Here is a 23,094-nt window from a genome sequence, read left to right on the forward strand (position 1 = left end):
AAAGAACTTCTTCCTTATATCTAACCTATTGCTGGAAGGTTGCTTGTTAGCCCCTAGTTTGGCTGTTGTCAGCATTTATAATCTCATTTTGTGCACCCAAAATTGTACATGACTCAGATGTTCAAGCGTGCAATGAAAAGTATATTTGGAAGACAAATGTGCAAATACTATCCAGTGTAATGAAGGAGGCTAAGCCATGGCTTGCTTTTGTGTGGCTTGTATGTGCGATTGGCAGTTAAAGCAATTCTTCTGTGGGTTACTTCTGCTGCTCTGAGAGGGCAGGGAAGCTCTAGCTTATCTGGCTTGGCTGAGCACAGCTCACTACCCCTTCCAGCACACGCGTATTTACACACACTGTTGGTCAGAGATGCTGTTTGTTTGCTACATTCCCTCTTCACTTTCCTGGGCTAATGCCCATGCTATAATACTAAAATCCTCCATTTGTGATGTAGTGCCAAAGTGCCATGGGAGGCAGTATTTTACAGCTCCTGGTTACTGATCTGTTTTGATTTTTCCCTTCCCTTTTGCTCTTGGTCAGATGGCACTGTCTAACTTTCAAATTGGCAAAAAAGGATATTTAATGAAACAGATGTGACTGGGAGCAGAGCAAGTCAGGAGGTGCAGCCTCTACCTCTCTCTTTCCCCCTTTTCCACTCACGCTACTGTGGGAAACAATGAGATTTCTGTGATTCATCAGATGTCCATTTTGTGTTTGTCTTCTAAACCTGGATATTTCCATAGGTAAAGTGAAAGGAAAAAATGTGGTTGTTTGGTGGTTTTTTGTTTTGTTGTATGTTTGTCGGGTTTTTTAATTAAAATGAGATGGCAGATCAGTATCAACCATCACTCTGAGGCAGTTTGGGGTGTGTGTCCTTGGGATTCATAGAGAAGAATAAGAGCTGGCATCTGCGATGTTGAGAGCACTGCAGACTCTGAGCCTTACATCCCTTGCCTGATGAACTGGGCTTCTGGGCAGGCCTGTATCTCTTGAAACTCCCTGTGGCTTCTGTTCTGGAACCAACACAGAATTGCTTCTTGTATGTGGCTCATGGTGTTGGTTCAGGAAACAGCAAGAAGTCATTCCTAGCTGTAGGCTACACAGCCCAAAGTGAGCTGGAAAGGCATTTCTGCCAGTAGCCTCGCTAGCTCTTAAAGCGTTGGGACAGTTAACAGAAACCCAAAGGAAGAAGGGAAGCTGAAAAGCTGCTTATGGAAATATGTGATCAGTATTAATGATTTTCAAGCATCACTTGCTCCCAGTACAAGAAGAGTCAAGCGAAGGCTCGGGGGGGGGGGCAACTTATCAACATGCATCAGTACTTGAAATGGCTTTTTTCCCTTTTGCACACGTTTCCACAGAAGTGCCACCAGCATCACTGCTGGTCTCATCCATGGCTATACTGGGTCTGTTGGATTTGGCTGAGAGCTTCCCAGGCAAGGGCAAGAGCATTACTGTACCTATAGAAGAGCAGGCAGGTGTGGAAAGAAAAGGAATAGGAATTTGATACAAAAACTGCCTGCAGATGGGCTGGCTTCATGGAGCTGTGGGTAATGCATACTTGGGTCAGAGCAGAAAAAGCCTCCCTTCTGCCTCAAGGCATGAAATGGTAATATTTTGCAGGTCATGGAGAAGTCATCTTCTGATATAATATGGTGTAAAGAATAGATGTTATTGTAATCAACATTTATGGCACCTAGGTACTATTTAGGTCTACTGTCATGTTTAAAACCTTTCAGTTTTGCTTGCTACTTTCTGAAGGTATGGTACTGAATGCTTATCTAATGCTGTGGTAGGATTAAGGTTTCAGTAATGGTGCAGCCAAGCATAAAATATTGGACTAACCAAATAACTGATCTTGTTGGTACCTTCATTTCTATTCTTTTCTTTCCCTTCCTCTGTTTGTAAACAGAGCAGCTTGACATCCTCCTTTGCAAAGGCCTGTAAGATAATTTATTTTCTAATGAACTCAATTCAGCCTATTTCTTCTGGAGATGCTTTTTTTACAGATATGGCTGTATCAGAACAAAGCTTTGGGAAATATATTTACTTTGCATAAACTATCTGCAGAGAGAGCAGAAGCAAAATAATGATGCTTCTCGTTTAGCCTCTTCCTCCCCACCCCTGTCTTCTCCAACCAGGGTAGCTGGTTTACTTGAAACTGTCTTGTTTTATGTAGGCATGCAGCTGGTCATGTATTCAGTGAAGGAAGCTCTCCAGGGCAGACCTCGCTGGCTTCGGGCAGGCCATGATATCTGCTACTACAAGTAAGCACATCCTGGGTGAATGATTTGTGGATTTCTTCCCCCTCTCCTCCCCTCCTGTTAACTGTATTGATGTTGTTAACCTCTGACCACCAGTGCCACCTGTTTCAAATGTCTCTAAATTGGTGCTAGTTCAATGTGTTATATGCTTCCACCTTCAGAGAACAACTGTAAGTGAGATCTCTATATTAGATGCCTGGGGAGAAACAGGGCATGTGCAGAATTAACTTCCCTAGGAGCAAGGAGGAGGAAAGGGAATGGGGAGTGCTTGAGCATGCTGATGCAGCCAGGAATACAAGGAAGTTTAACCCAAAGAGGTTGGCTTTTCTGCCGATCCAGGAAGAAATAAGCTGGATGGGATCATTGTTTTATCTTTGCATACATTGCCTTTTATAAGAGATGTAAGAGCTGAGGAGATAAAGAAAGGGTTAGCATATACACAGGGGTGTTTGGGGGTGTTTATGCATTTATGTACATACACATACATAAATATATATATAGAAATAAACATAGACAAATACACAGTTATTTGGGAATCTACGTCTAGACCTTAGTATCTTCATGAGCTTCCCATCTCTGCAAAGCTGGAGCTCCAGTCCTAGAAAAAAACTACTCTTTGGATCATGCTTATTGGCACCATGTAGACCTTATCCTGGTAGCAGAAACAGTAGACATTAGCCTTATGCGCTGTCCCATGACAACTTCTGTCTTTCTACTGGAGCCAGGCAACAGGGGCATAAACGAGTTCTGACAGGCTCAGTGCTGACATTTATGCAAGGTCCCTGTTTAACACTTTTTCTGCAGTGTCAGAGCCTCAGAAGAAAAACTCCAGATCAGTCTTATCTTTAACTTGTATCTGAGCTGGAGCTTGACTCACGTGAGAAACATTCCCACTCGGGTACCTCATTTCCATGCAGAAAACTGATCCCTGTTTAATTCTGGATATTACAGTCAAGGGAGACAAGTGCAGAGCTTGGAGTTTCAGTAGGTTGAATGAACGCTCTTTTACTTTCTCAAGGCTGCCAAAATGCTATCCACAACACTGATTAATTATTTTAAAGATGACGACTGAAAGGGCTTTCAGGATTAAGATAATTGCTGTGCTGTGGATTAGAAAATCTGTGCAGAGTTGAAGGCTGGGGAATAGAATAATAGAACAAGAAAGAAGCTGTTGAAGTTCACATACTTCATAATCAAATACTGCATCATTAACTAACTATTTTATCCTGGCCTTACCTATCATGACCTGAAAGCTGGGGCTAAGAATGCCCAAGTGACAAGTTCTACCCCTCCTTTTTTGTTCTTCTCATTATTTTTTCTATCAAGATTCCTATTCACCAATTTGCATCACTTGGTGTCTCAAGACTCTGAGTATTGCCTTAGGCACTGCATAAACAAACTGATATTCTGGTCCTTGCCCTTAAGACCTTGCAGTTGAAGCTCAGGGTCTGGGCTACCCAATGACTGCAAACAGGCAAGGAAATATCAGAAAACAGAAAGGTGCTAACACAATTAACAACAAGGATAATTGCCTGGCATGGTAAGTAGTGTTGTCAGGACAAAGCTGAACTTTTCTGATGTTCTAAATGGAATTCCTTCCCTCATGAACTCATGTGTTGAGGCTGATTTTCTTTAAACTGATGTGAAATAATGGGGTTTTGCTTTGTAAGACATTTTCTTTGTGTCGTAGTTCACAGTTTTGCTGTTAGGTTCAGAGGTGGCTCTGCTCACAAGTGGATGTGATGAGACAATAAACTCTAACAATGACAGTGGGGTGCCTTCCAGGAGTAGCAGAAACTCAAACTCGTGTTGCCACAGAAAAAGTCATCCCGAATCTCTGTTGTAATTTCTTTTTAGTATGTCCCTTTTTTTTTGGGGGGGGGGGGGAATGTGTGGAAGAGTAGGAGATGAAGGTTCAGATCATCATCTCTCAAGCTGGCATCCTGCCTGTAGCAATCTGAGTCATTATTCTATTTTGTTCCAAGTACTTTCCACTAACCTTTATTCACCTAACCTTTTCAACCTTAAGAGCTAACGTACTGTGGTGCAGTGGCTTCCCTTTGCATGACTGTAACCTCTGGCTTCTGTGAGCATATGTTTCTGGTTGGGCAAGCTTTATGTGCTGATTACCATAGCAGTGGCTTCTCATGTCATTAACAAGGCAGTTACTGTGCAGTGATTCAATAGCAGCTGAGATTAAGCTGTGATTATACAATTAAGCTTATAATCAGATTCTTGTTCAGAATATGTGAGAATTGAGTTTTACTGATTTGGAATATTCGGTGTTTTCTAACTGTACATTGAATTATTTGTTAGCATATTCATCTAGGATAACTAATTGCCATCTGTCTCATTTACTGCTTATTCCAGGCTTATATGTTTATTCCAGGTTTATATCTGTTGTGGTTTAAAACCAGGCAGAGGGCTCGTTCACTCACTCCCCCCCTTCTTTCCCTCCCCCTACTCCTGGAGGGACAGAGAGGAGAATTGAAAAGAATGCAACTCCCATGGGTTGAGATAAGAACAGTTTAGTAACTAAGGTGAAACACAAATCACTACTGCTACCACCAATGACAATAATGATAAAGGAAATAAAAAGGGAAGAGAATACAACACCTCACCACCAGACAACCGCTAACTCGCCCCCCCCAGCCCGACCAAGCTCTGACCGATACCTCCTCCAACCCTGCAGTCTTCCAGCCCTTCTGAGTAACTCCCAGTTACATCCTGGGCATGACGTGCTGTGGTATGGAATAGCTCTTTGGTCAGTTTGGGTCAGGTGTCCTGTCTCTGCTTCCTCCTGTCTTGCCCTCCTCCCTGGCAGAGCATGAGGCTCACAAAGTCCTTGGCCAAACCAAAACATCGCTATCAGCTCTGTTCCCAGGCCAAAAGTCAAAACACTGCACTGTACCAGCTAACCAAGGAGAAACATGACTGCTACTGCTGAACCCAGGACATTATCCACCCCTTATTCCATACCATTCACGTCATGCTCAGATCCCACATTTTCAATATACCATCACTCTTATCTAAGTGCATGGACCGGTAGCTATAAAGCTGCTGCGTCCATCTGGTCCATGATGCCAGGCTCCATCTCCTGTACCAGTCTTTCAGAGCAGGAGAGACTGTGTGCAGTGTTCACACTCATGAATAACCTGGGCAATAGTGTCCATTGTTAAGTCCACCCCTCGATCATGAGTCCATCTCTGTGTTGCATCTCTGCTCTGATGGCCTGAAGTGCCATGGGCCCACCAGGCTTAAAATAATTCACTGTCCCCTTCAGCAGTTTCTGCAGCTTGTTGCTGGGGACTCCATACAGCTGCCTTCCATCTCCGACGCTTCCAAAGCACTGGAGGGGCCCAGTGGACTAGATACTTGCCCATACTGTCTCACACACCTTGCCACTCATGACTCTCCAGCCTTGGAGAAAACCGCTTGGTCCCCCTATATTGTTGTCTAACCCCAGACAAGACCCAAACCTGACTCTGCTTAACTTTTGAGATCAGACAAAATGGTGGTGGGTAGAACACAGTCTGTATGTGTGCCAACATGCTGGTCCCCATCACAATCAGCAGGCAGGTCCCAAGGATACCCAAAGGCCATTCAAAACCTTCAGAACTCTCAAACGACGCTGCTGTAGCTGCTGTGCTTGCCGGCTCTCCCACCGCCAGCTTCTCTTTTCCTGAGTCCAGCTCTTCCTCCTCTGCCTTGCTGGGAAATGCTGCCTGGTCTCCTGCGTCCTCGGGGGCTCGGCGGGCGGCTGCCGGGGAATGCTCTCGGCCGTCGCGGGGCTGGGCTCGGCTCCTCCGCTGCCTTCTGCCTCTGCTCGGCGGCCGCCTCCTTCCGCTCCTCGACCGCCCCGGCCTCCTCCACCGGCAGCCGTCCCCTCGCGGCTTCCGGCCCCGCTCCCGCCGCCGCTTGGTCCGCGGGGCCGCTCTCCCGGGCCGCTTCAGCAGCCGCCGGCTCCCGGGACCGCTCCCCCTCGGCTCCCCGCGGCCTCACGAAGACGGAGGCGAGGACGAGGGCCAGGACGGTGAAGAGCAGCCGGACAGGCAGGTACAAGTCCCCGGCCACGTCCGTCCCGCCCTGCTGCTGGAGCCCGCCCGTATTACAAGCCATTGCCATAAAGGACAGTGAGACAAGAACCTTAGCCCAGGCCCCACACTTGATAAACACTAACACAGCAAATACCGGCTCTAAGTAAGTTACAACATTTTGAAACTCTGAGATCAACAACTCTTAAGAGCCAATAAATCAGCATTGTGGTGAGTGACTATTAATCCAGTCAGATCTGTCGTTATCTCAGCCCTTCGTGCCCCACGTTGGGCGCCAAAAAGAACTGTTGTGGAGGGACAGAGAGGAGAATCAAAAAGAATGCAACTCCCATGGGTTGAGATAAGAACAGTTTAGTAACTAAGGTGCTACCACCAATAATAACAATGATAAAGGAAATAACAAGGGAAGAGAATACAGCACCTCACCACCAGCCAAATGGTAACTCCCTGCCCCCCCGCGCCCGACCAAGCTCCGACCGATACCTCTCCACCCCTGCAGTCCCAGCCCTTCCGGCTAACTCCCAGTTACATCCTGGGCATGACGTGCTGTGGTATGGAATAGCTCTTCGGTCAGTTTGGGTCAGGTGTCCTGTCTCTGCTTCCTCCTGGCTTCCCCTCCTCTCTGGCAGAGCATGAGGCTCACAAAGTCCTTGGCCAAACCAAAACATGGCTATCAGCTCTGTTCCCAGGCTGAAAGTCAAAACACTGCACTGCACCAGCTACCAAGGAGGAGAAGCATGACTGCTACTGCTGAACCCAGGACATTATCCCAGTGCATATATGCACTTTCACTGAAACTATAATGTTTTTATTTCAGTGATTCCCAGTCACGAGAAGTTATAGGTGATGTGGAACAGGAAGAAAGGACGTTTAGGGTTGCTCAGGCTTTGGCTCAGAATAGATCTGATTGTTATAGTGATTATCATGCTTCATGTGTTTTGGGGAAAGATCTCTCTTCATGGTCATGGGTATCATGGGGTGGGACTGGCACATTTTGAAGGGAACCTCATCTAATTACTTCTACTAAGAGTTATTCATAAATATGGGCAAAGAGTGAGATACCTACAAAAATAAGGAGGAGCTCAAAGATGTCCTTAATTGCTTTTGCAGGAGGGCTTTTATTGAAAGCAACCTCTGAGCTGAAGGACAGTGGGAGGATAGGCGCGATTGCAAGATGCCTGGGTGATGCACGTTGGCTGATCTTTGCTGACATTCATCTTCACTGAAGATGGGATAGTTCACTCATAAAGATGAATGTTGTGGCACAGCTCCGTCATCGCGTACCTTTCCCATATGTCTCATGAGAGTTTTTATGTTATGGGGAATATTAGCAGTGCTCTTGTCAGAAGGAAGCAGTGACACTTCTGCTCTATTTTATTGCCTCTTTGTGAAGTGACAGGATACACCCATGATAAACAGAGTTGCAGTTACTATAAGATCATCTAATTCGCTCACTGTCTTGGCAGCTTTTATGCACTGAATAATATTCCTTTCCTGCAAATTATTTAAGGAACTATGGCAGCATGCTGAATTGGTGACAGCATGCTTGTGCTTTTGGTTTCATGGCTCATTCTAAGCCTATTATCTAACCTCCAGGTTTTTCAGGCAATAGTCAGTTCACAGATAGTAGTGAGGTACATAGAGTGTTTTGTTCTCACATCACCATGAAGGACTTCACTGTTTGGTGACCATAGATGTGCCAGAACTAAGTCTTCTATTTTCAGCGTCTTTATCATCATATTAGATGAAATCATCTAGCATTAGCAGGCCACCCCTCAGTTTTAATGGTATATACAAGGGCGAGCTGAGATACCAGTCAGTCAGAGTGCCTGCCTGACCTTTACAATACAACTGAAAACCTTAAGAGCAAGATGGCTGTGGGAATATTCTGCCTGCAGTCTTGACAATAAAGATGCCTTAACAAGGATTTGGCCCTCAAGAAGGAAGCTGTATTGTGTGTTTTCCAATTTCCTATGTGGCAGACCCCAAAATAACAGCCATGCCCTGTAAATTCTTAAATACTGGGGGGGTTATGTGTTAGTAAAGCATATTTCACTTGCAGCCATGCTTAGAGAAGTAAGAAGGTCAGGGCATGTAAAATGAGGACACAAGACTCCAGGTGGTAGAATAATCCTGGACAAAGGGAACAGTGATAAATAGTTTACTTTCCACTTGGACTCTGTTTTGAAATGGCCTAGAAATCAAGGATATTGGTATTTTCTTTAGCCATTTTAGGCTAATCTGATATAATGCCATACTCCATCACCCACCAGTGCTTTGCAGTGCAGACAGGAAGTCTAAAGATGAGATGACCATGGGATGATGTTCTTGTATCGCTTGGTGCTTTTGGATTCCTGAGTCATAATCCAGCTCCTTTACTGACCTGTCTGTATCTTCGACCAAGTGGCCTAACCTGTCTGTGTCTCACTTTTACCCATCTATAAAAGATAGAAAATTAGAGCTACTTATCTGCTACCCAAAGAATGGGAACAGATAAATGGGAAGGAAGTTTTAATTAGATAATGCTTGCAAAGGTCTTTTAAACGCAAAGAATTATTGTGCAGAGTAAATGATAAGTAGTCTTACAATTATTATTAATTAACTCTCCATCACAGCTATGCTAGAAATATGCTACCTGTTCTGAAGGAGAACAGAAAACAAAATGATTTCACTATTACAAAGTGACTGAAAGGCACAGCAGATACAGCTTGCATGCTGATTTAAAAAAGCACACTTTGGCCTCTTGTTTTCTTTCCAATAATCAGTGTATTAGTTTCTAGATGACATGTGAGGCTTTGAACACTCTGAAAGAGAACACAAATAAGGTGGTGAGGACTAGATGTTACTAGGGTGTCTTTTTCCTCCCCTCTTCCTTGCTTGTTAATTTGGGCTTCAAGCTGATGTGGCAGAATGTAGTGATGGAAGAGGGGTGAGGAAATAAAACAGCCTGGTGGAGGAACAGGGAGGCAATAGAGCCCTCTTGGGGCAACAGCAGTAGAAGGAGGCAAAGAAGAAAAACACTATTTTTTAGGTTTCTTTTGAAAAAGATTCAGAGCTACTGCATTGTTTGATGGATTGTGAGGAGACCAGATCATATGCAGTAAGAAAACGTGATCATTTACACTGTGTACACACAGGTGGTTTTTCTTAATGCATGAGTGAAGAATATTAAAGCCTCACAAAGCCACCTGCAAACTTCCTGTTACTGCCAGATAGTTTGCTATAGATTGAAGGAGGTGTCAAGAAGTGATTCAGAAGTCTGGAAATATCTGTTCTGGGTGGGTAGTTTGCTGCAACAGCATCGGTTCTCAGAAGAAGAATGAAATGTGTTGCTAAGCAGTGTGGTGAGAGCTCTGTGCATCAGTTCCCTCAGGATCATGCAATCCAAGCACAGCCAGGAGTATGGACCCATTGATAACAGAGTAGCATCAAGGTCAGAGGTGTCTGGTGCTGCAAAACCTCTGGATTAAGTGCCCATTTCAGGCAGAAGAGGCATTTTTGGCTGCAGAATTACAGAGCTTAGAGAGAGAGGACTTTAATGTAGCATTAGGGGCAGATGAGAATTGTAAGATATTTAGGCAGCATCTGCCTGCAAAAACTTGATTTGTCCCTCACTTCTACCTGCAAATGTGAATTTGGAGGTGACAACTAAGAGGATCTCTGCACTTTGTGACAGTTCTTTGTGAATAAGGTCATCTAATCTTCCAAGTCGCACTGAGAATAATAAAGGCCATGGAGATAACTACTTTCTTTAGGCGCTATACAAGAAATGGTTCTTAATTATCCTTACTGTCAAAATTAACAGGAACTCTATTAAATGTCATCATTCTTAATTAAAAAGAAAATCAAATCCTAGATCCACCAAAACATAATAACTAAGTAGATGTTTCTATATGTGGGTTCACAGCTTTTTTTTTCCTCGGACTCTCTTTGTCCAATATGAAGGGTGGGTTATTTGCAAAAGAAATGTTGGGGTGAAAGGTTTAGCCGAGAATAAAATCATAGGGTTTTAGTCTGCCACTGTGACTTCATGTTCGTGTACTATCTGTTGATCCACTCTGTATCACTCACCCCACATGATCCTAACTATTAACTTCAGGTAAAAACCCAGCAGAATCTTATTGTTTTGGAGAATATGACAAGAATAATTACCTTTTCTCTCCACCCTTTTGAATAAAAATGAACAGAGGCAGAATAAGCCAGTATTGTAAATTTCAGGAGCTGAAATTGCATCTTTTGGTTGCCTCTTCTGTTTTGCATTTTAATGCAACATTGATGATAACATTTGTCAAAGAAACCTCACAGTCCTTCAGAATCGGAAGGTTTGGCAACAGCATAATTGGTGCAATGTGGGAAAAAATATTGTTTGAAATGTACTTATGCATGCAATTTTTGCATGAATTTGTCTCTTCATCTCTGCTGAAAGAAAACTTTCTTGCCCAGCCTAAAGTCATCTCTATATCCGAGTAAGTCTCCTGCAAGAGATCTGGTCCTGGAACTAGACTGAGAAGCTCACTTTAAGATCATGTAGTTTTAATGAAAGGGAGTGTCAAGGGCCTGAATGCACCAGGAGACCTTGATGACCCTGACTAGCCTTGCCCAGGGTGACTCGCACCCTCTGTCCATGGGCCCAGCAGCTCCAGTTGAACTACCTAGTCCCTGTCTGAGCTGTGTTGTAGTGAGGCTCCAGCTCGGTCACTGCTGTGTCTGTGCTTTGCTATTAACACTGGTGACCTGGATCCTAACCCACTGGCTGACCTCCTGGCTTGACCCATACCTGCCTCATCACCACAAGCAGTCTGATGAACTGGATGTGTGGTTGAACCTGTCTGCCATCCCCAGCCATGCTCTGCTCAGGTACTGTGAGAGATGACCCTCGGTGGTGAGGCCCCTGCCCTAAGTGGCTTCCACATCAAGCTCAGCTCCCATCTTTTAGGGAGCAACTGCCTTTGCTCTACTCCTTGATGGGGAGAGGCTCAAGTCTTTGAAAAGGAGGATGCAAAAATGAGGGTTTTTTTTTGGGTAGCTCACAGCCTGCAAATTTGTATGAAGTCTCTTCTCCTCTGTATGCAGTCTCTACCAAATCCACTCTCTTCCTCTTCCTACTCGGCAAAAGCCTTTGATTATGTTTGAAATATGTTTATGTATGTCCTTTTTTATTATTATTTATTTAATTAATTCCTGGAATATACCTTTCTCCCTGTGGTGGAACAGAATGGTTGGTTTGGTAGTGTATTAATATTTTCTATATCTCCAGGCTGTCACAGAATATATTCACATGGCATTGTTCAGGACTGTGAATAGGTACCTGCATCTCTGAGCAAGATAATTTGGCTATCAGAAGCAATACAGCAGTGTTAGCTGAATGCACTAATCTAAATACATCTGGGTGTGTTATATGAGCTAGTATTAGCTGGCTTCCTCCTCTTATTTGCACTTTCAGAAATGAAACAAACTGTTATTTTCCTGTAAGAGTGCTGCTATCCATCAGCAGCATGCGATTGGCTGTGCCCAGTACTGGCACACATGGTTCTGCTTCTTAACTCCCTCTTAGTCTTTGTGCACTGTGTGAATCCCAATCAGGAATCTTGGTATCAGGGTACTTACCATCATGATCCTATTTATGCCTCTGTGTTGTGAAACCATGGTTTCTCTAACCTCCTTGTTTCATATAGTCTGTGGGTTCACTGTTGTGTTACTGGATGTTTACAGTTTACTGGATGTTCACAGTGAACTGAACGTTCACTGTTGTGTCACTGGATGTACACAGTTTAGCACTGTGTTATTGTTGTACCTGGGATTGGGTTGGTTGTACTTGCATGGGGCCTTCCCAGTCTCTGTACAATGACTGGTTGAGTTTGAAGCCCATCTACAGTAAGATGAAAGCTCGTTCAGGGAGAATGCTTCTCTGAATGCTTAATTCTCTCTTGGCTACTCCAAATGTGCATCCAGAAGTGAAAACCATCTAATTCCTCCTTCTTTCTCTTCTTCCAGAAATCACTACCGCTGCAGTGCAGCTGCAGGACGAGGCGTGAAAGGGAATTTCTACTATACACTCACCTTCAACATCAAGTTCCCTCATAAAGATGATGTCTGCTACCTGGCCTACCATTACCCCTATACCTACTCTACAATGATGGTAATACTGATATCCATGTAGATAACAAGCTAATGGGCCTGATGGGTCAGTGCTGCTTGGGTCTGTGTAGATTCTGAGATAGTGTACAGGACTGTTTTCACAGGCAGTTAATGATCAAGATGCTGTTACTACCTTGTTTGCAACTGCAGCCTCTTCCAGCTCTGAAGTGTCTCTTTGCAGGAGAAAAGAATTCTTTGTATGGGGTAAGCTGGGGTATGAGCCATTAGTGCTTATAACAGTTATAAAGCAAACCAAAGATGTCTCCATTCGTGTAGGTGTAAATTGTATTATTGAGTTGACAAAATTTGCTTCCTGGGGAAGGATTTGTTTTCTGCAGCCCTTTGTGGCCAAGGGTGGATGGTAAAGAGTTTTCTGGGAAACACATCCAATGTGTTTTCTCAGTGATTGAAGTAGGAGAGCCCATGGTCTGAATGGCAAGTAGGATAAAAGAAGGGAAATGAGTAGTTCTGGGTGTAGCTTTGCTTTGTGGTTGAAGATGAGGAAGATGTTACTGAAAATGAAGATGCACAGTCCCAGTGGATGAGCTCCCCTTCCTTCTCTCCTTAGTTTCCGCTGTTAACCCTTCTTCTGAGCAACAAATGCTTGTGTGGGTTGCTGAAGTTGGGCTTACTCTATTTTTTATAATGGTGTTAGTTTGCCATTACCAGATGTGAAAGATTATGCTTTCAAGGAAGACAATATCCTCTCTCACTTTTAGCCACGCTGCCTGGCATGCCAGCATAATTAGGCTTAGATTAATTCCCGCTCAAACAGCAGTCTCTTTTCAGCTGCTTTGCATTGCATTATAGATGTTCAAAGAAACTGCTTCCAGTATCTGGGAGAGGGCCAGTCAAGCCTTTACAGTCCAAAATATGCCTGCCAACTCAGTCATTAGGCTTATGGGTACCAGTTACTCCTCAAAATCAATGAGGAAGAGAATGTGCCCCAGTAGTGGGGTTTGACCTATAGCTTTGAGGGAATGTATATCCTATGGTCTGCAGGGGAAAAGACAAATGCAGTACTGAAGAATTGGAGGGACTTATTCACCACCATACTTGATTACTGAAATGTAGTGATTCATCATTATTTTACTGTTATTGATTTCTATCTTCTGCTGGCACAAAAGCAAGAGAGACTTGGAAAGTTTGTATGCGCTGGGAATCCCTGAATATCTCACCTGCTCTTGAATGAATAGAATAGAGATGAAAAAGATGTTATTCCTAGACTTGCAGGGCCAAGTCTTGAAGTATTTCACTGCCTCTTCAAATCAGATGCTTATTGAAGTTAAGGGCAATTTTGCCTCAGGAAAAGTTTAAATGAACTCGGACTCAGTAAGGACCACAAAATTCAGTAAATGGGAATTATGGATGGGAGAAATTGATAGATTGTCATGCCCAGCTCTTTAGCCAAAGCAAAATTGTTGCCTCTAATAATTCTAAAAGGTTTCTTTGCTTCTACTAATTTAAAATGTTGAGTGATGCAATTTACACATTTCCATGTTACTTTAACTTCCACAGTAAATAAACTAAATCAGGTTTGTCCACCACTAGATTTCATTAGAAAGCATTTGTCCACTGGTGAAGTATGTTGGCTTTACATATCAGTAATAAATTAAAAGTTATTACAAACCCAAGGGCTCAATTAAATATATAGTGCTTTGGGGAAGAAGATAAATTTGTATATGGAGCTACTGATATGAAAATGTTTTTAAATATCCTATATATTTAATAGTTACAGGCATATTTACAGTAAATACATATCGCAGAATCCTATTTGAACTGGATGCACTCTGCAGTTCATTACTTTTTGCCCATTAGTAATTACATTTATTTTATGAACAGTAATTCATCTATTTTTACATCATAGTGTTTAATTGTTTGGATATCTAGCTGAAATCTCTGTGGCAGCTATACCCAATTAAGTTTCACTGGGTACCAGAACATAAGTAAATGATTATATTGAGTTCTCTGTATCTATGAGAGATCTAATAATTGAATTTACTTTATAGAGCAGTATGTTAATTGTTTTATGGCACAGATGACTGTAAATTTCAGTCCTGTGTTTGCTTTCAAATGGAAACTGGGAAAGCAGTCTGACAGGCAGCAAGCTCCAAGCATTAAGCAACCTGGTCTAGTGGAAGGTGTCCCTCCTTGCCCATAGCAGGGGTCAGGTAGTGGAACCAAATGATCTTTAAGGTCCTTTCCAGCCCAAGCCATTCTATGATTCTATAAATATCTTGTCCTATAAATGTTGGTTAAAATTTAGCTCTGACTTGTTAAGACAAGGGTTGTTCAGTGAATTGGTGTGTTTTGGTTTCTGTTAGGACAAGTCTGCAAACTTCACTATATCCATTTCTAGCAACTAACAGACAACTTGTGTTTCACAACATTTAGCAACACCCTGCAATGGGACTACTTACACTAATCTTGCAATTTGCAGTGTAAACAGAGAGAACTACATGTCATCTGGTGTGTGGGTGACAAGTGGCTATGTGTCTAATGAGGAGATCAGAATGTGTTCCAAAAATTTTTCTTTTTTTTCATTTTTTTTTTATTTTTTTTCTTTTTTTTTCTTTTTTTTTATTTTTTTTTCTTTTTTTTTTTTCTTTTTTCTTTTAAGCTGCCAGTTCTTTTTTCTCAAATTTCTCAAGGAGCTTTTGGACAAAATTGTTTTTAAAATTTTGTGGGGGGAGGAGAGGAGAAAATCTCCTTTTTAAATAACTTCTTGTAAAGACACTCTTCAAATTTCCCACTCCTGGTTGTACAAAATGTCCTTTTGATGTACACTTTTTGGCTGCCTCTGGTGCGGAGTTGTTCTGAGTTTCACTGGCATGTGCTTGACAGCTAACCAGTCAGTCCTATAAAGGCTCAAAGCTGGTCGAGTTCTCTCATATTTCTTTCAAACATACAGGTCCTTATAAAAATATAAGGAGCAGACACTTCTCTTTTGGGCTTTATGTATGCATGGAAATTTCTTTCTGCTAGGAACTGTTCAGGTAAAATCATAGAATAGTTTGGGCTGGAAGGGCCTGTTAAAGTTCATCTAGTCCAAGCCCACTGCAACAAGCAGGGACATCTTCAATGAGCAAATAGCCCTGTGCATCTTCAGTGAACCGGGATATATCTGAATGGCTGGTGCATATCTGTGGGGTGTAAAAAGTGATGATATTAACTGGCAGAAGAGAGAAGCTGGGAAGTTAGGAAGAGATGAAATTAGTACCAATAATAATACACAGCTAATGGAATCAGATTTTATAGACCGTGAACTCATTTATAAATCTGCCTCCTCGCTTCTTCCTTGCTTCTCAGTCCCATCTTGATATCCTGGAACGGAACAGGAACCCCAAGAAGGTTTACTGGAGGCAGCAGACACTCTGCCAGACACTAGGAGGAAATCTATGCCCGTTGCTCACAATCACTGCCATGCCAGAATCTAAAAAAAGAGAAGACTTGGAGCAATTCTGTGAGTAGCCAAACGAAGCATTAAAACAGTTGCTGGCGAGCTGTGGTCACGCCAGCAGTGGCAATGACAACCTGTTTTGTGAATATGGTGATTTTCTTGCCTTTCTCTTTTTGGAAAAAGAAATATAAATATGGGGCACAGCCAAATACAATGTGCTTTTAAATTACAGATTTACAAGGGGGAGGGAGGAGAGCTGATACCATTTTTTACTTTGAATTTTTCTTTCATGATCTGAAACAAAGTTCAGTGTCAAATATCTCCAACTGCAAGAAACACTGTTCAAGTAACTAAGTAACCAACAAGAATTTGGTAGGTTTTGGTGGTGGTATATTGTGTGTGTGTGTATATCTTCCACATTGAAATGATTTATATATTTTGAGGTCTCAAACTTGCAAAATACACTCAAACTCACCCCTCTTTCCCAGCTGTGGACAACAATTAAAGTGTTCTGATGAAATTCCAGCTCTTCCAACATGCCAGTAGACCTATCTGGGCACCATACAGCTCCTTGCATTTGGTCCCAGTACTAACTGATTATGTACTATCTAATGGTAAACATTATAACTGCTATATTCTGTGTAGAGGTGGATGTTTTTCACTGTGAAAGTCAAAGACTTAGACCTTCAGTGGCTTTGATTAACAAGATTAAGATACTCAAGTTGTATTCTACAGCAAGTGATAAGATGCTGGTTAGCATCGTATTGGCTTAGCTTTGATTTGAGAGCCTAAATAGCTGCTTATATGTAGCTTGCATATCTTATGTCAGTAATAGGCATAAACTGATTTATTTAATATTTTTTTTTAATCTCTGCTCTTCACACATCCATAACACAAGTTGAAAACTTTGCAGGAGTGTGAAAATTTAAATTGTCTTAATATCTTTTTGGATGTTAAATAACTACATATCGTTACCTCATTGAAATATTAGGCTAAAAGTGTCCAAAGGGACTCTGTGTTATGAACCACGCTTCTCATTGAAGCATTCTCTTTCCAGGGGTATGTGGTGATACATGAATAGGAGTCCTCATAAAGTCCATGCTACATAAAGGAAGCTCAAACACTGGAGAAAATTATTGCTCTCTTTCCTAGTTCAGGTTTAGAGTACAGTGCAGTTATGCCGACATTACAGTGCAATCATCCTGATCTCATACATTTTTATTATAATAATTTTACTATAAATTGAGCATTTACACTGAATTAGCACATTTCTGAGCTGGAAAGTGCTTTTCTAAGTTGAAATCTTAAAGCCAAATTGCCCATTACACATGGGCGTTCATAAGGTGCATGCACCCAGCTTTAATGGTGGGGACTGGAGACTGTCACAGAGAAAATCAGATTGTGGTGTTACAGTTATACAATTATTAGCATTACACTACAGTAGCACGTACAACACATGAATAGGGGATTTGGCTGTGGTGGGTGCTGTCTATGCCTCACATGAAGAGATCATTCCTGCCCTTTAGCACTTCTGTTCCATGATAATAATGATACAGAATAGAAAACCAGTGGGTGGGACCTGTGGTTATATGCACACACTGCAGGTGATCACCTGGTTAGATGGTAGCTGTCGACAGCAATTTTTAAACCTCATGGCAGAAAAGCATAATAGAGCAGCTGAAAGTAAGTTGAAGTACTTTATTTGAGGATTGCAGTCATCCATAAGAGATGTGCAGTGAACAAGCTTTTCTGCCCAAGTGAGTATGCCTTCCCAGTGAAGGTACAAAGCAAAAGCTAAGCTAATGTTTGAATTTACCAAAGCAAGGTCAGCAATATGATGAGTGAATGCACTAAACATTGAATTTAAACACCTTTGGCTTTGAAAGGATTTTCTGAAAGGTACGTTTTGTCATGGGAAAGCAAAGCAATCAATTTCAAAATCTCCAGTACTTTTATAAAAGAGCATTCTTGCTGTTTGAGTGACCCCACAACATGCCCAGGTCTGCAGTCATGAAGATACAGTGATTGGGATGAAAAAAACACAGGCCTGTACCCATGGAACTACAGCAGGAATAGTTAAGAATGTTTTCACCTTTGGCACCAGGGACAAGAGAAAACCATAATTTCATATGCTTATAATATCCTAGATTTTCTACCATCTACAGACCTTGGGGCTAGCCCTGAACTGAAAGCTTACTGCACCAGGCATGGTACAGAATGGAAGGATATCCTCTGTGTATGCAGGATGTACAGTCCATACTCAAGACATTGGGAGGCACAGATGCTGCAATGAAGATCACAAGGAAATGACAACACAGTATTGAGGAGCTCAGTAGTACCCCCAGAGTCACACTGCTTTTGGGGAGTATCAAGATATAAATGTGACTATATTAGAAGGTGTTGTCAGTGTCTGGAACACTGTATTCTCAGAGTGTATCAAGAATGCATCTTCAGTGTTTAAAAGACAGTCTGGCAGGTTTTCAGAGGTCATTAACCTGCCTATGAAGACAAGCCTTATTCAGCACAGGTTTGCTGAAAGATTCATAAAGGATCTGTGAACAATTTGGACAGATACTTGTTTCAAAAGCCTCAGGCTGTTGTAAGATTCAGCATCTGGGTTCAAATCCCAGTTATGTGGCTGAAGTCATCTTTATTTTTGAGAGAAAGAAATACCCCTTGGTTTGTGATACTATATGCATTCAGTGGGAGCTACTAGTTCTAACTAAAATGCCATGAAATCATGTGCCACTGAACAACTCTTCTTTTGAAGCTTTGCAATGCAATGTGATTAAGGACTTCCTAGTTCTATTCATGAACCAACTGAGCACAATGAAAACCCAGTTGTCTGAACTGAAATAGCAACTGGGGGAAAGACAGTGTTAAGGCAACACAGTTTCTCTCAAGTCTCAAAGACTATAAAAGTAAACACCAATACTCTTAGGTGATGAAAATATTTGTTGTTCTCTCAAGTGGAAGAACAGCAAGGCAGCATAGCATGTTTCATGCTGTGGGGATGCTTCTAGGCAAATCTGAATAATCACGTCTGCGCTTATGTTGTTTAAGCAGCTTAGATAACTACGGCTTTTGGGGACGTACTTAGCCTAATTTGTGCTGCTTTGTGTGGCTTTGATCAGCAGTTACTTCTCAGTTTCCTTGTTTTGTACGACACGCCCCTCTCTCTCTGAAGTGGTTTGGCTGATGGAAGAACCTATTTGTCAATATTTACCATTCTAAAAAGTTAAAAGCAACGAGTTTGGTCCCTTCATATTTAACTCTGGGGGGAAAAAAACCTTTCACCCTTAACAGTAACTGCCACTGGTTTGTATAGTGTCCATGCACACATATTTCAGCTTGAGAAGTGGTGTGGAGCAGCAGCACTGGGGAACCTGGCACACGGGTAACGAATAGAAATTGATAGCCCTTGTTTTTTTCCTTCTGCCCAGTTTACAGTTTTTATGAGCTGCAGTCATTTTGATTTGCGATCGAATTTGTTATTTCTCCTTTGTACATTTGTTTATCTGTACCTTAAGAAGTTCTTTTCAATAACACCACTGCTGCAGGTGAAATGGTGAAGCTTGCCAAGACTGTGTAGCTGTTGCACATGATCGTATTTAAACACTCTAAATCCTTCTCCAGTACAGACACATGGAGACTTGGGAACATCATTGATGAAGAGGTACTGGGTGGGTGAGGAGTGTTGGGAGGATGGAGTTACCATCCCCAGTGGGAGTGCAGTAGGAAGGAGCTACTGTGGTACTGGAGGTGCTGATAGGGTGGGAGTGGCGCAGTGATAGTGAGGGCATGGCATCCTCTTTGTCACCCTTACTTTATTTCCCTTGTTCAACTCTTTCAGATTGGTCTTGTCAGGCTTTTGATTAATGTGGCCCTTGGATGGTTGAATTTGTCTGAGTTAAATTTATTAATGTGTGCCTTGTTAATAGGAAGCACGAGTCATGCGCACTCGCAGGCACTGCACATTCACCGCAAACTGAAGGGAAGAAAAATGGGCTGCTGTTTGCCTTCATTACACCTTGTTTATATGAGGCTTTGATATTCACTTTAGGCTCCTTTCTCCCACCCCTTTATGTGATGGTTGTGTACTGACGGATTTTTATTAAATGTTCAGTTCTTAAACTGATATGAAGAAGTGAGCCAAGAACTTTCTCACTCCCTGTGCTTTGCATCTCAATCAAACAACAGCTTGGTTACAAACAACACAGCTTTCAGTTATGCTTGACCAATGTCTCTGGATGTCCGAAGACTGCAACAGAAACTGAAGCTGGTCAGAGGTCCCTGCTGGGCTTTGAAGCTCCACAGACTTGTACCGATAGAAATTGAGAGGGTCTCTCTTGATCTTTTTATTGTGTTTTAATCTTGCCCTTCCTGCCATCACATGAAGACTGAGCATCCAGCAAGAAGGGATGTCTTCGCCACTCACTCTAACTGCTGTGTCCCCCATAGTCTTGTGATAAAACCATTAGTTTTCTATTCTGAGTATGGAGGAAACACCAGTGATGAGACAAAGGGACTGGATTTTTTTGCATCCTCTGTTAATCTTCTCTACTGTGTTCCTCTTTCCCTCCTCATTCCTTTCGACAGAGTTAGACTGCAGATTTGACCTTCCATGTCTAGGCAGACGTTTGCTCTTTGGTGACTTTGCTCCTGGCTATGTTAGGTCTATCCTTAGACCTTGCCTGATAAAAGTTAAAGGGACTTTCAGAGGGAGAGAAACTCCTCACATCTTTCAGAGCATTCTCAAGTACAGAAATGGTGAGAATGATAAAGCTTTCAATCTTGGTGCCAACAACCTGCTCAATGAAGTTAATAGGTGCTTGCAGAGCTCTGATTTTTTGGGTTTGCCACGCACAGCCCAATGAAGGCAGTGTTAACAGCATGAACGTGCTCCCACTAATAGTTTGCAAACCCTTAATTAACAGTGTTATGCCTCTAAATGTGCAGTATGTAGCTACTGCTAGATTCCCTGACAGACAGCCGACTGCAAGCTGCAGGATACCGTTCTAAGAGATAGAGCAAATGGACAGGTTAACTCTTCAAGCGTAAGTAAAAGATATAAACACTCATACACAGGCAATGATAAAACTGTCCTACAGTTAAGAAAGTAGAGGACACTGATATGTTGCTAATGTTAACAGTGATGGAATTAAAACCACCCAATGCAAAATGGCTGATCAGAGAACAGTTTGCACTGTGCTGTTTTGAGCTTGCCATATAAGTGTTCCTCAGGAGGTGTTTTCTGAGTTGGGGTGGGTTAGCTTTGCCTTTAGTTAGAGAAGGGAAAGGAGAGGACATCTCTGAAGTGATGCAGAGTAGGTGTCATTCTAGTTGGTGTTAATAGACTGAAACAGTCCCAAAGGAATTCCTTGCAGGAATGAAGAATTCAAGTGCACTGCTTCAGCTGACATCTGCCAGCAGTGCTGCATCCTCAGCAGAAGAGATGAGCATCATATATTGCTGTTCGGGGTAAATCCTGCATTCACTGAGGAGAGTGTCAGTCTGCAGAGTGGGGTGGGACAATCATTGTTTGTGGTACCACAAAGAAAGTAATTGCAAGCTCTCTTCAAGGCTGGTTGTATTGTTGTGATTCCCATGGATATTACTGATTATGCAGTGTGTGCTATGGGTATTTCCCCAAGTTGACACACCTGATGAGTGTCCTTTCAGCAGTGTGTAGCATTACAGAGCTGAATCATGGGGTTTAAAGTTAAACCTCAATGCCCCAGCTAATAAGCAGCAGTGGTGAGGGAAATAAGAATGACACTATCCAATGGATTTAGATCTGTAATAGCTGTCATTTGTGTTGCTCTTCTGTCATCACATGTCCTCTTCATGCAAGGCTGCAGAAGCCATTACGAATATTATCATAAAGAGATAATGACACCTGCTTGTCTTAAATGTAGTTTTTTGGGGAATTGAAACACATTTTCTGTTTAAGCACGTTTCTAAAGATGGAAAAAGTAACGTTTTGGGGATAGGTATGGCAGGATGCTTGTGCCCTTCGAATCTTCAGATGCTCCTAGAACTAGAAAGAGGGATAAAGTGAGACTAATTAGGTCTGTTTATTTGGTCTCATGTTAAGCCTAGAGAATCAAAAAGACATAGCTGCTGGGAGAAACAGTCTAACAGTTCTCAATTTGCTTGTAAGAGCTACTTACATTGTTGTTTTGCAACTTTGATCTTTTCTCAGAAACAAGCCCTTTACCTTTAAATATAATTTGCAGCAAAAAGCAATTCTTGAGCAGAGAACAGCAGAGGATGTGAATTGCAGGATATTGGATATTTATGCAGGATACTGGGAAATAATGATCATATGGAAAATGTACACAGTTTAGTTAAGCATATTGAATAAATCAATATGATTCAAACAACTTAGTGCTCCAATCAGCTTAATCTCATTAAAAGTAATTCAGGCCTCGATAATTGATTAATAATGCATTATAGTTTATGAATTATTGACTCCAAGTTATTATAACTGTGCCTGCTCCCTCTGTGGCAACCAGTGTTGCATGTTAATTATGAAAGGTTCAAACTCTCTCCTCTTGAATAATTTTTTTCAAAGCTGGAGATGACATATCTCCTGGTGAAAGAGGGATCAAATTAGATCAACGCCTTATTGGAGTTAGTCCGCCCCAAAGGAAAATGCACTCTTTAAAGGAAGCTCTCATTTAATAATGTTGAAGTGGGAAGGCAGAAAGACCTGCTTTGATTGGTAATGATCTTTCAAGCAGCCAGAAGAAATGCCTGTAGCAATTCAGCTGGAGTGCTAACCTGGCATTGTGCTGGTTGGAAATGGCTCACAACAGCAAGCGCATCTGTTGTTCTTCCACTGGTGTTGCAGTGCTACACCTCTTCCAGAACAGATGCACACAGCATTACAGCCAATGATGCTGAACCCTTAGGTCACATTTGTATGCCAAATATAGAGCAATCCAGCTCCACATATTTGCCTGGATGCTGAGTGGTTTCTCTGAAAAGGACTGATAGTTTTCTATAAAAAAGGCATTTCTATACTACAAGTGTCATACAAGAAGAAAGAACGTTTGCTGCTATTGATGAAAGTCTGAGGAGAGAAACTAAGAACTGAAGAAAGCTTCTGCTCCTCAGATGCCCCCTCATTAGACTGCACTTCCACTGGATGTGAACAGAGGATGTTGTTTCAGATTGTTTTTTCTGGCTATCTAGGTACTTACAGTGGTCCAAATTGAGATCTTACGCAGAAAG

General features: G+C 42.2%; 1 protein-coding gene across 2 annotated transcripts in view; it reads left to right on the plus strand.

Moving 5' to 3' along the window:
- Window positions 1-23,094, plus strand: part of AGBL1 (AGBL carboxypeptidase 1) — a 284,698-nt gene that overhangs the window by 69,929 nt on the left and 191,675 nt on the right. For both annotated transcript variants that reach the window (XM_057422024.1, XM_057421936.1), the window contains exons 15-17: window positions 2,178-2,265; window positions 12,312-12,456; window positions 15,765-15,918. In XM_057422024.1, the coding sequence (XP_057278007.1) occupies window positions 2,178-2,265; window positions 12,312-12,456; window positions 15,765-15,918 (387 nt within the window). The remainder of the gene's footprint in view (window positions 1-2,177; window positions 2,266-12,311; window positions 12,457-15,764; window positions 15,919-23,094) is intronic.

Source organism: Pezoporus wallicus, unplaced genomic scaffold, assembly GCF_028554395.1.
Source record: "Pezoporus wallicus isolate ANWC-B61680 ecotype Strahan unplaced genomic scaffold, APGP_CSIRO_Pwel_v1 contig_3952, whole genome shotgun sequence".
Taxonomy (NCBI): domain Eukaryota; kingdom Metazoa; phylum Chordata; class Aves; order Psittaciformes; family Psittacidae; genus Pezoporus; species Pezoporus wallicus.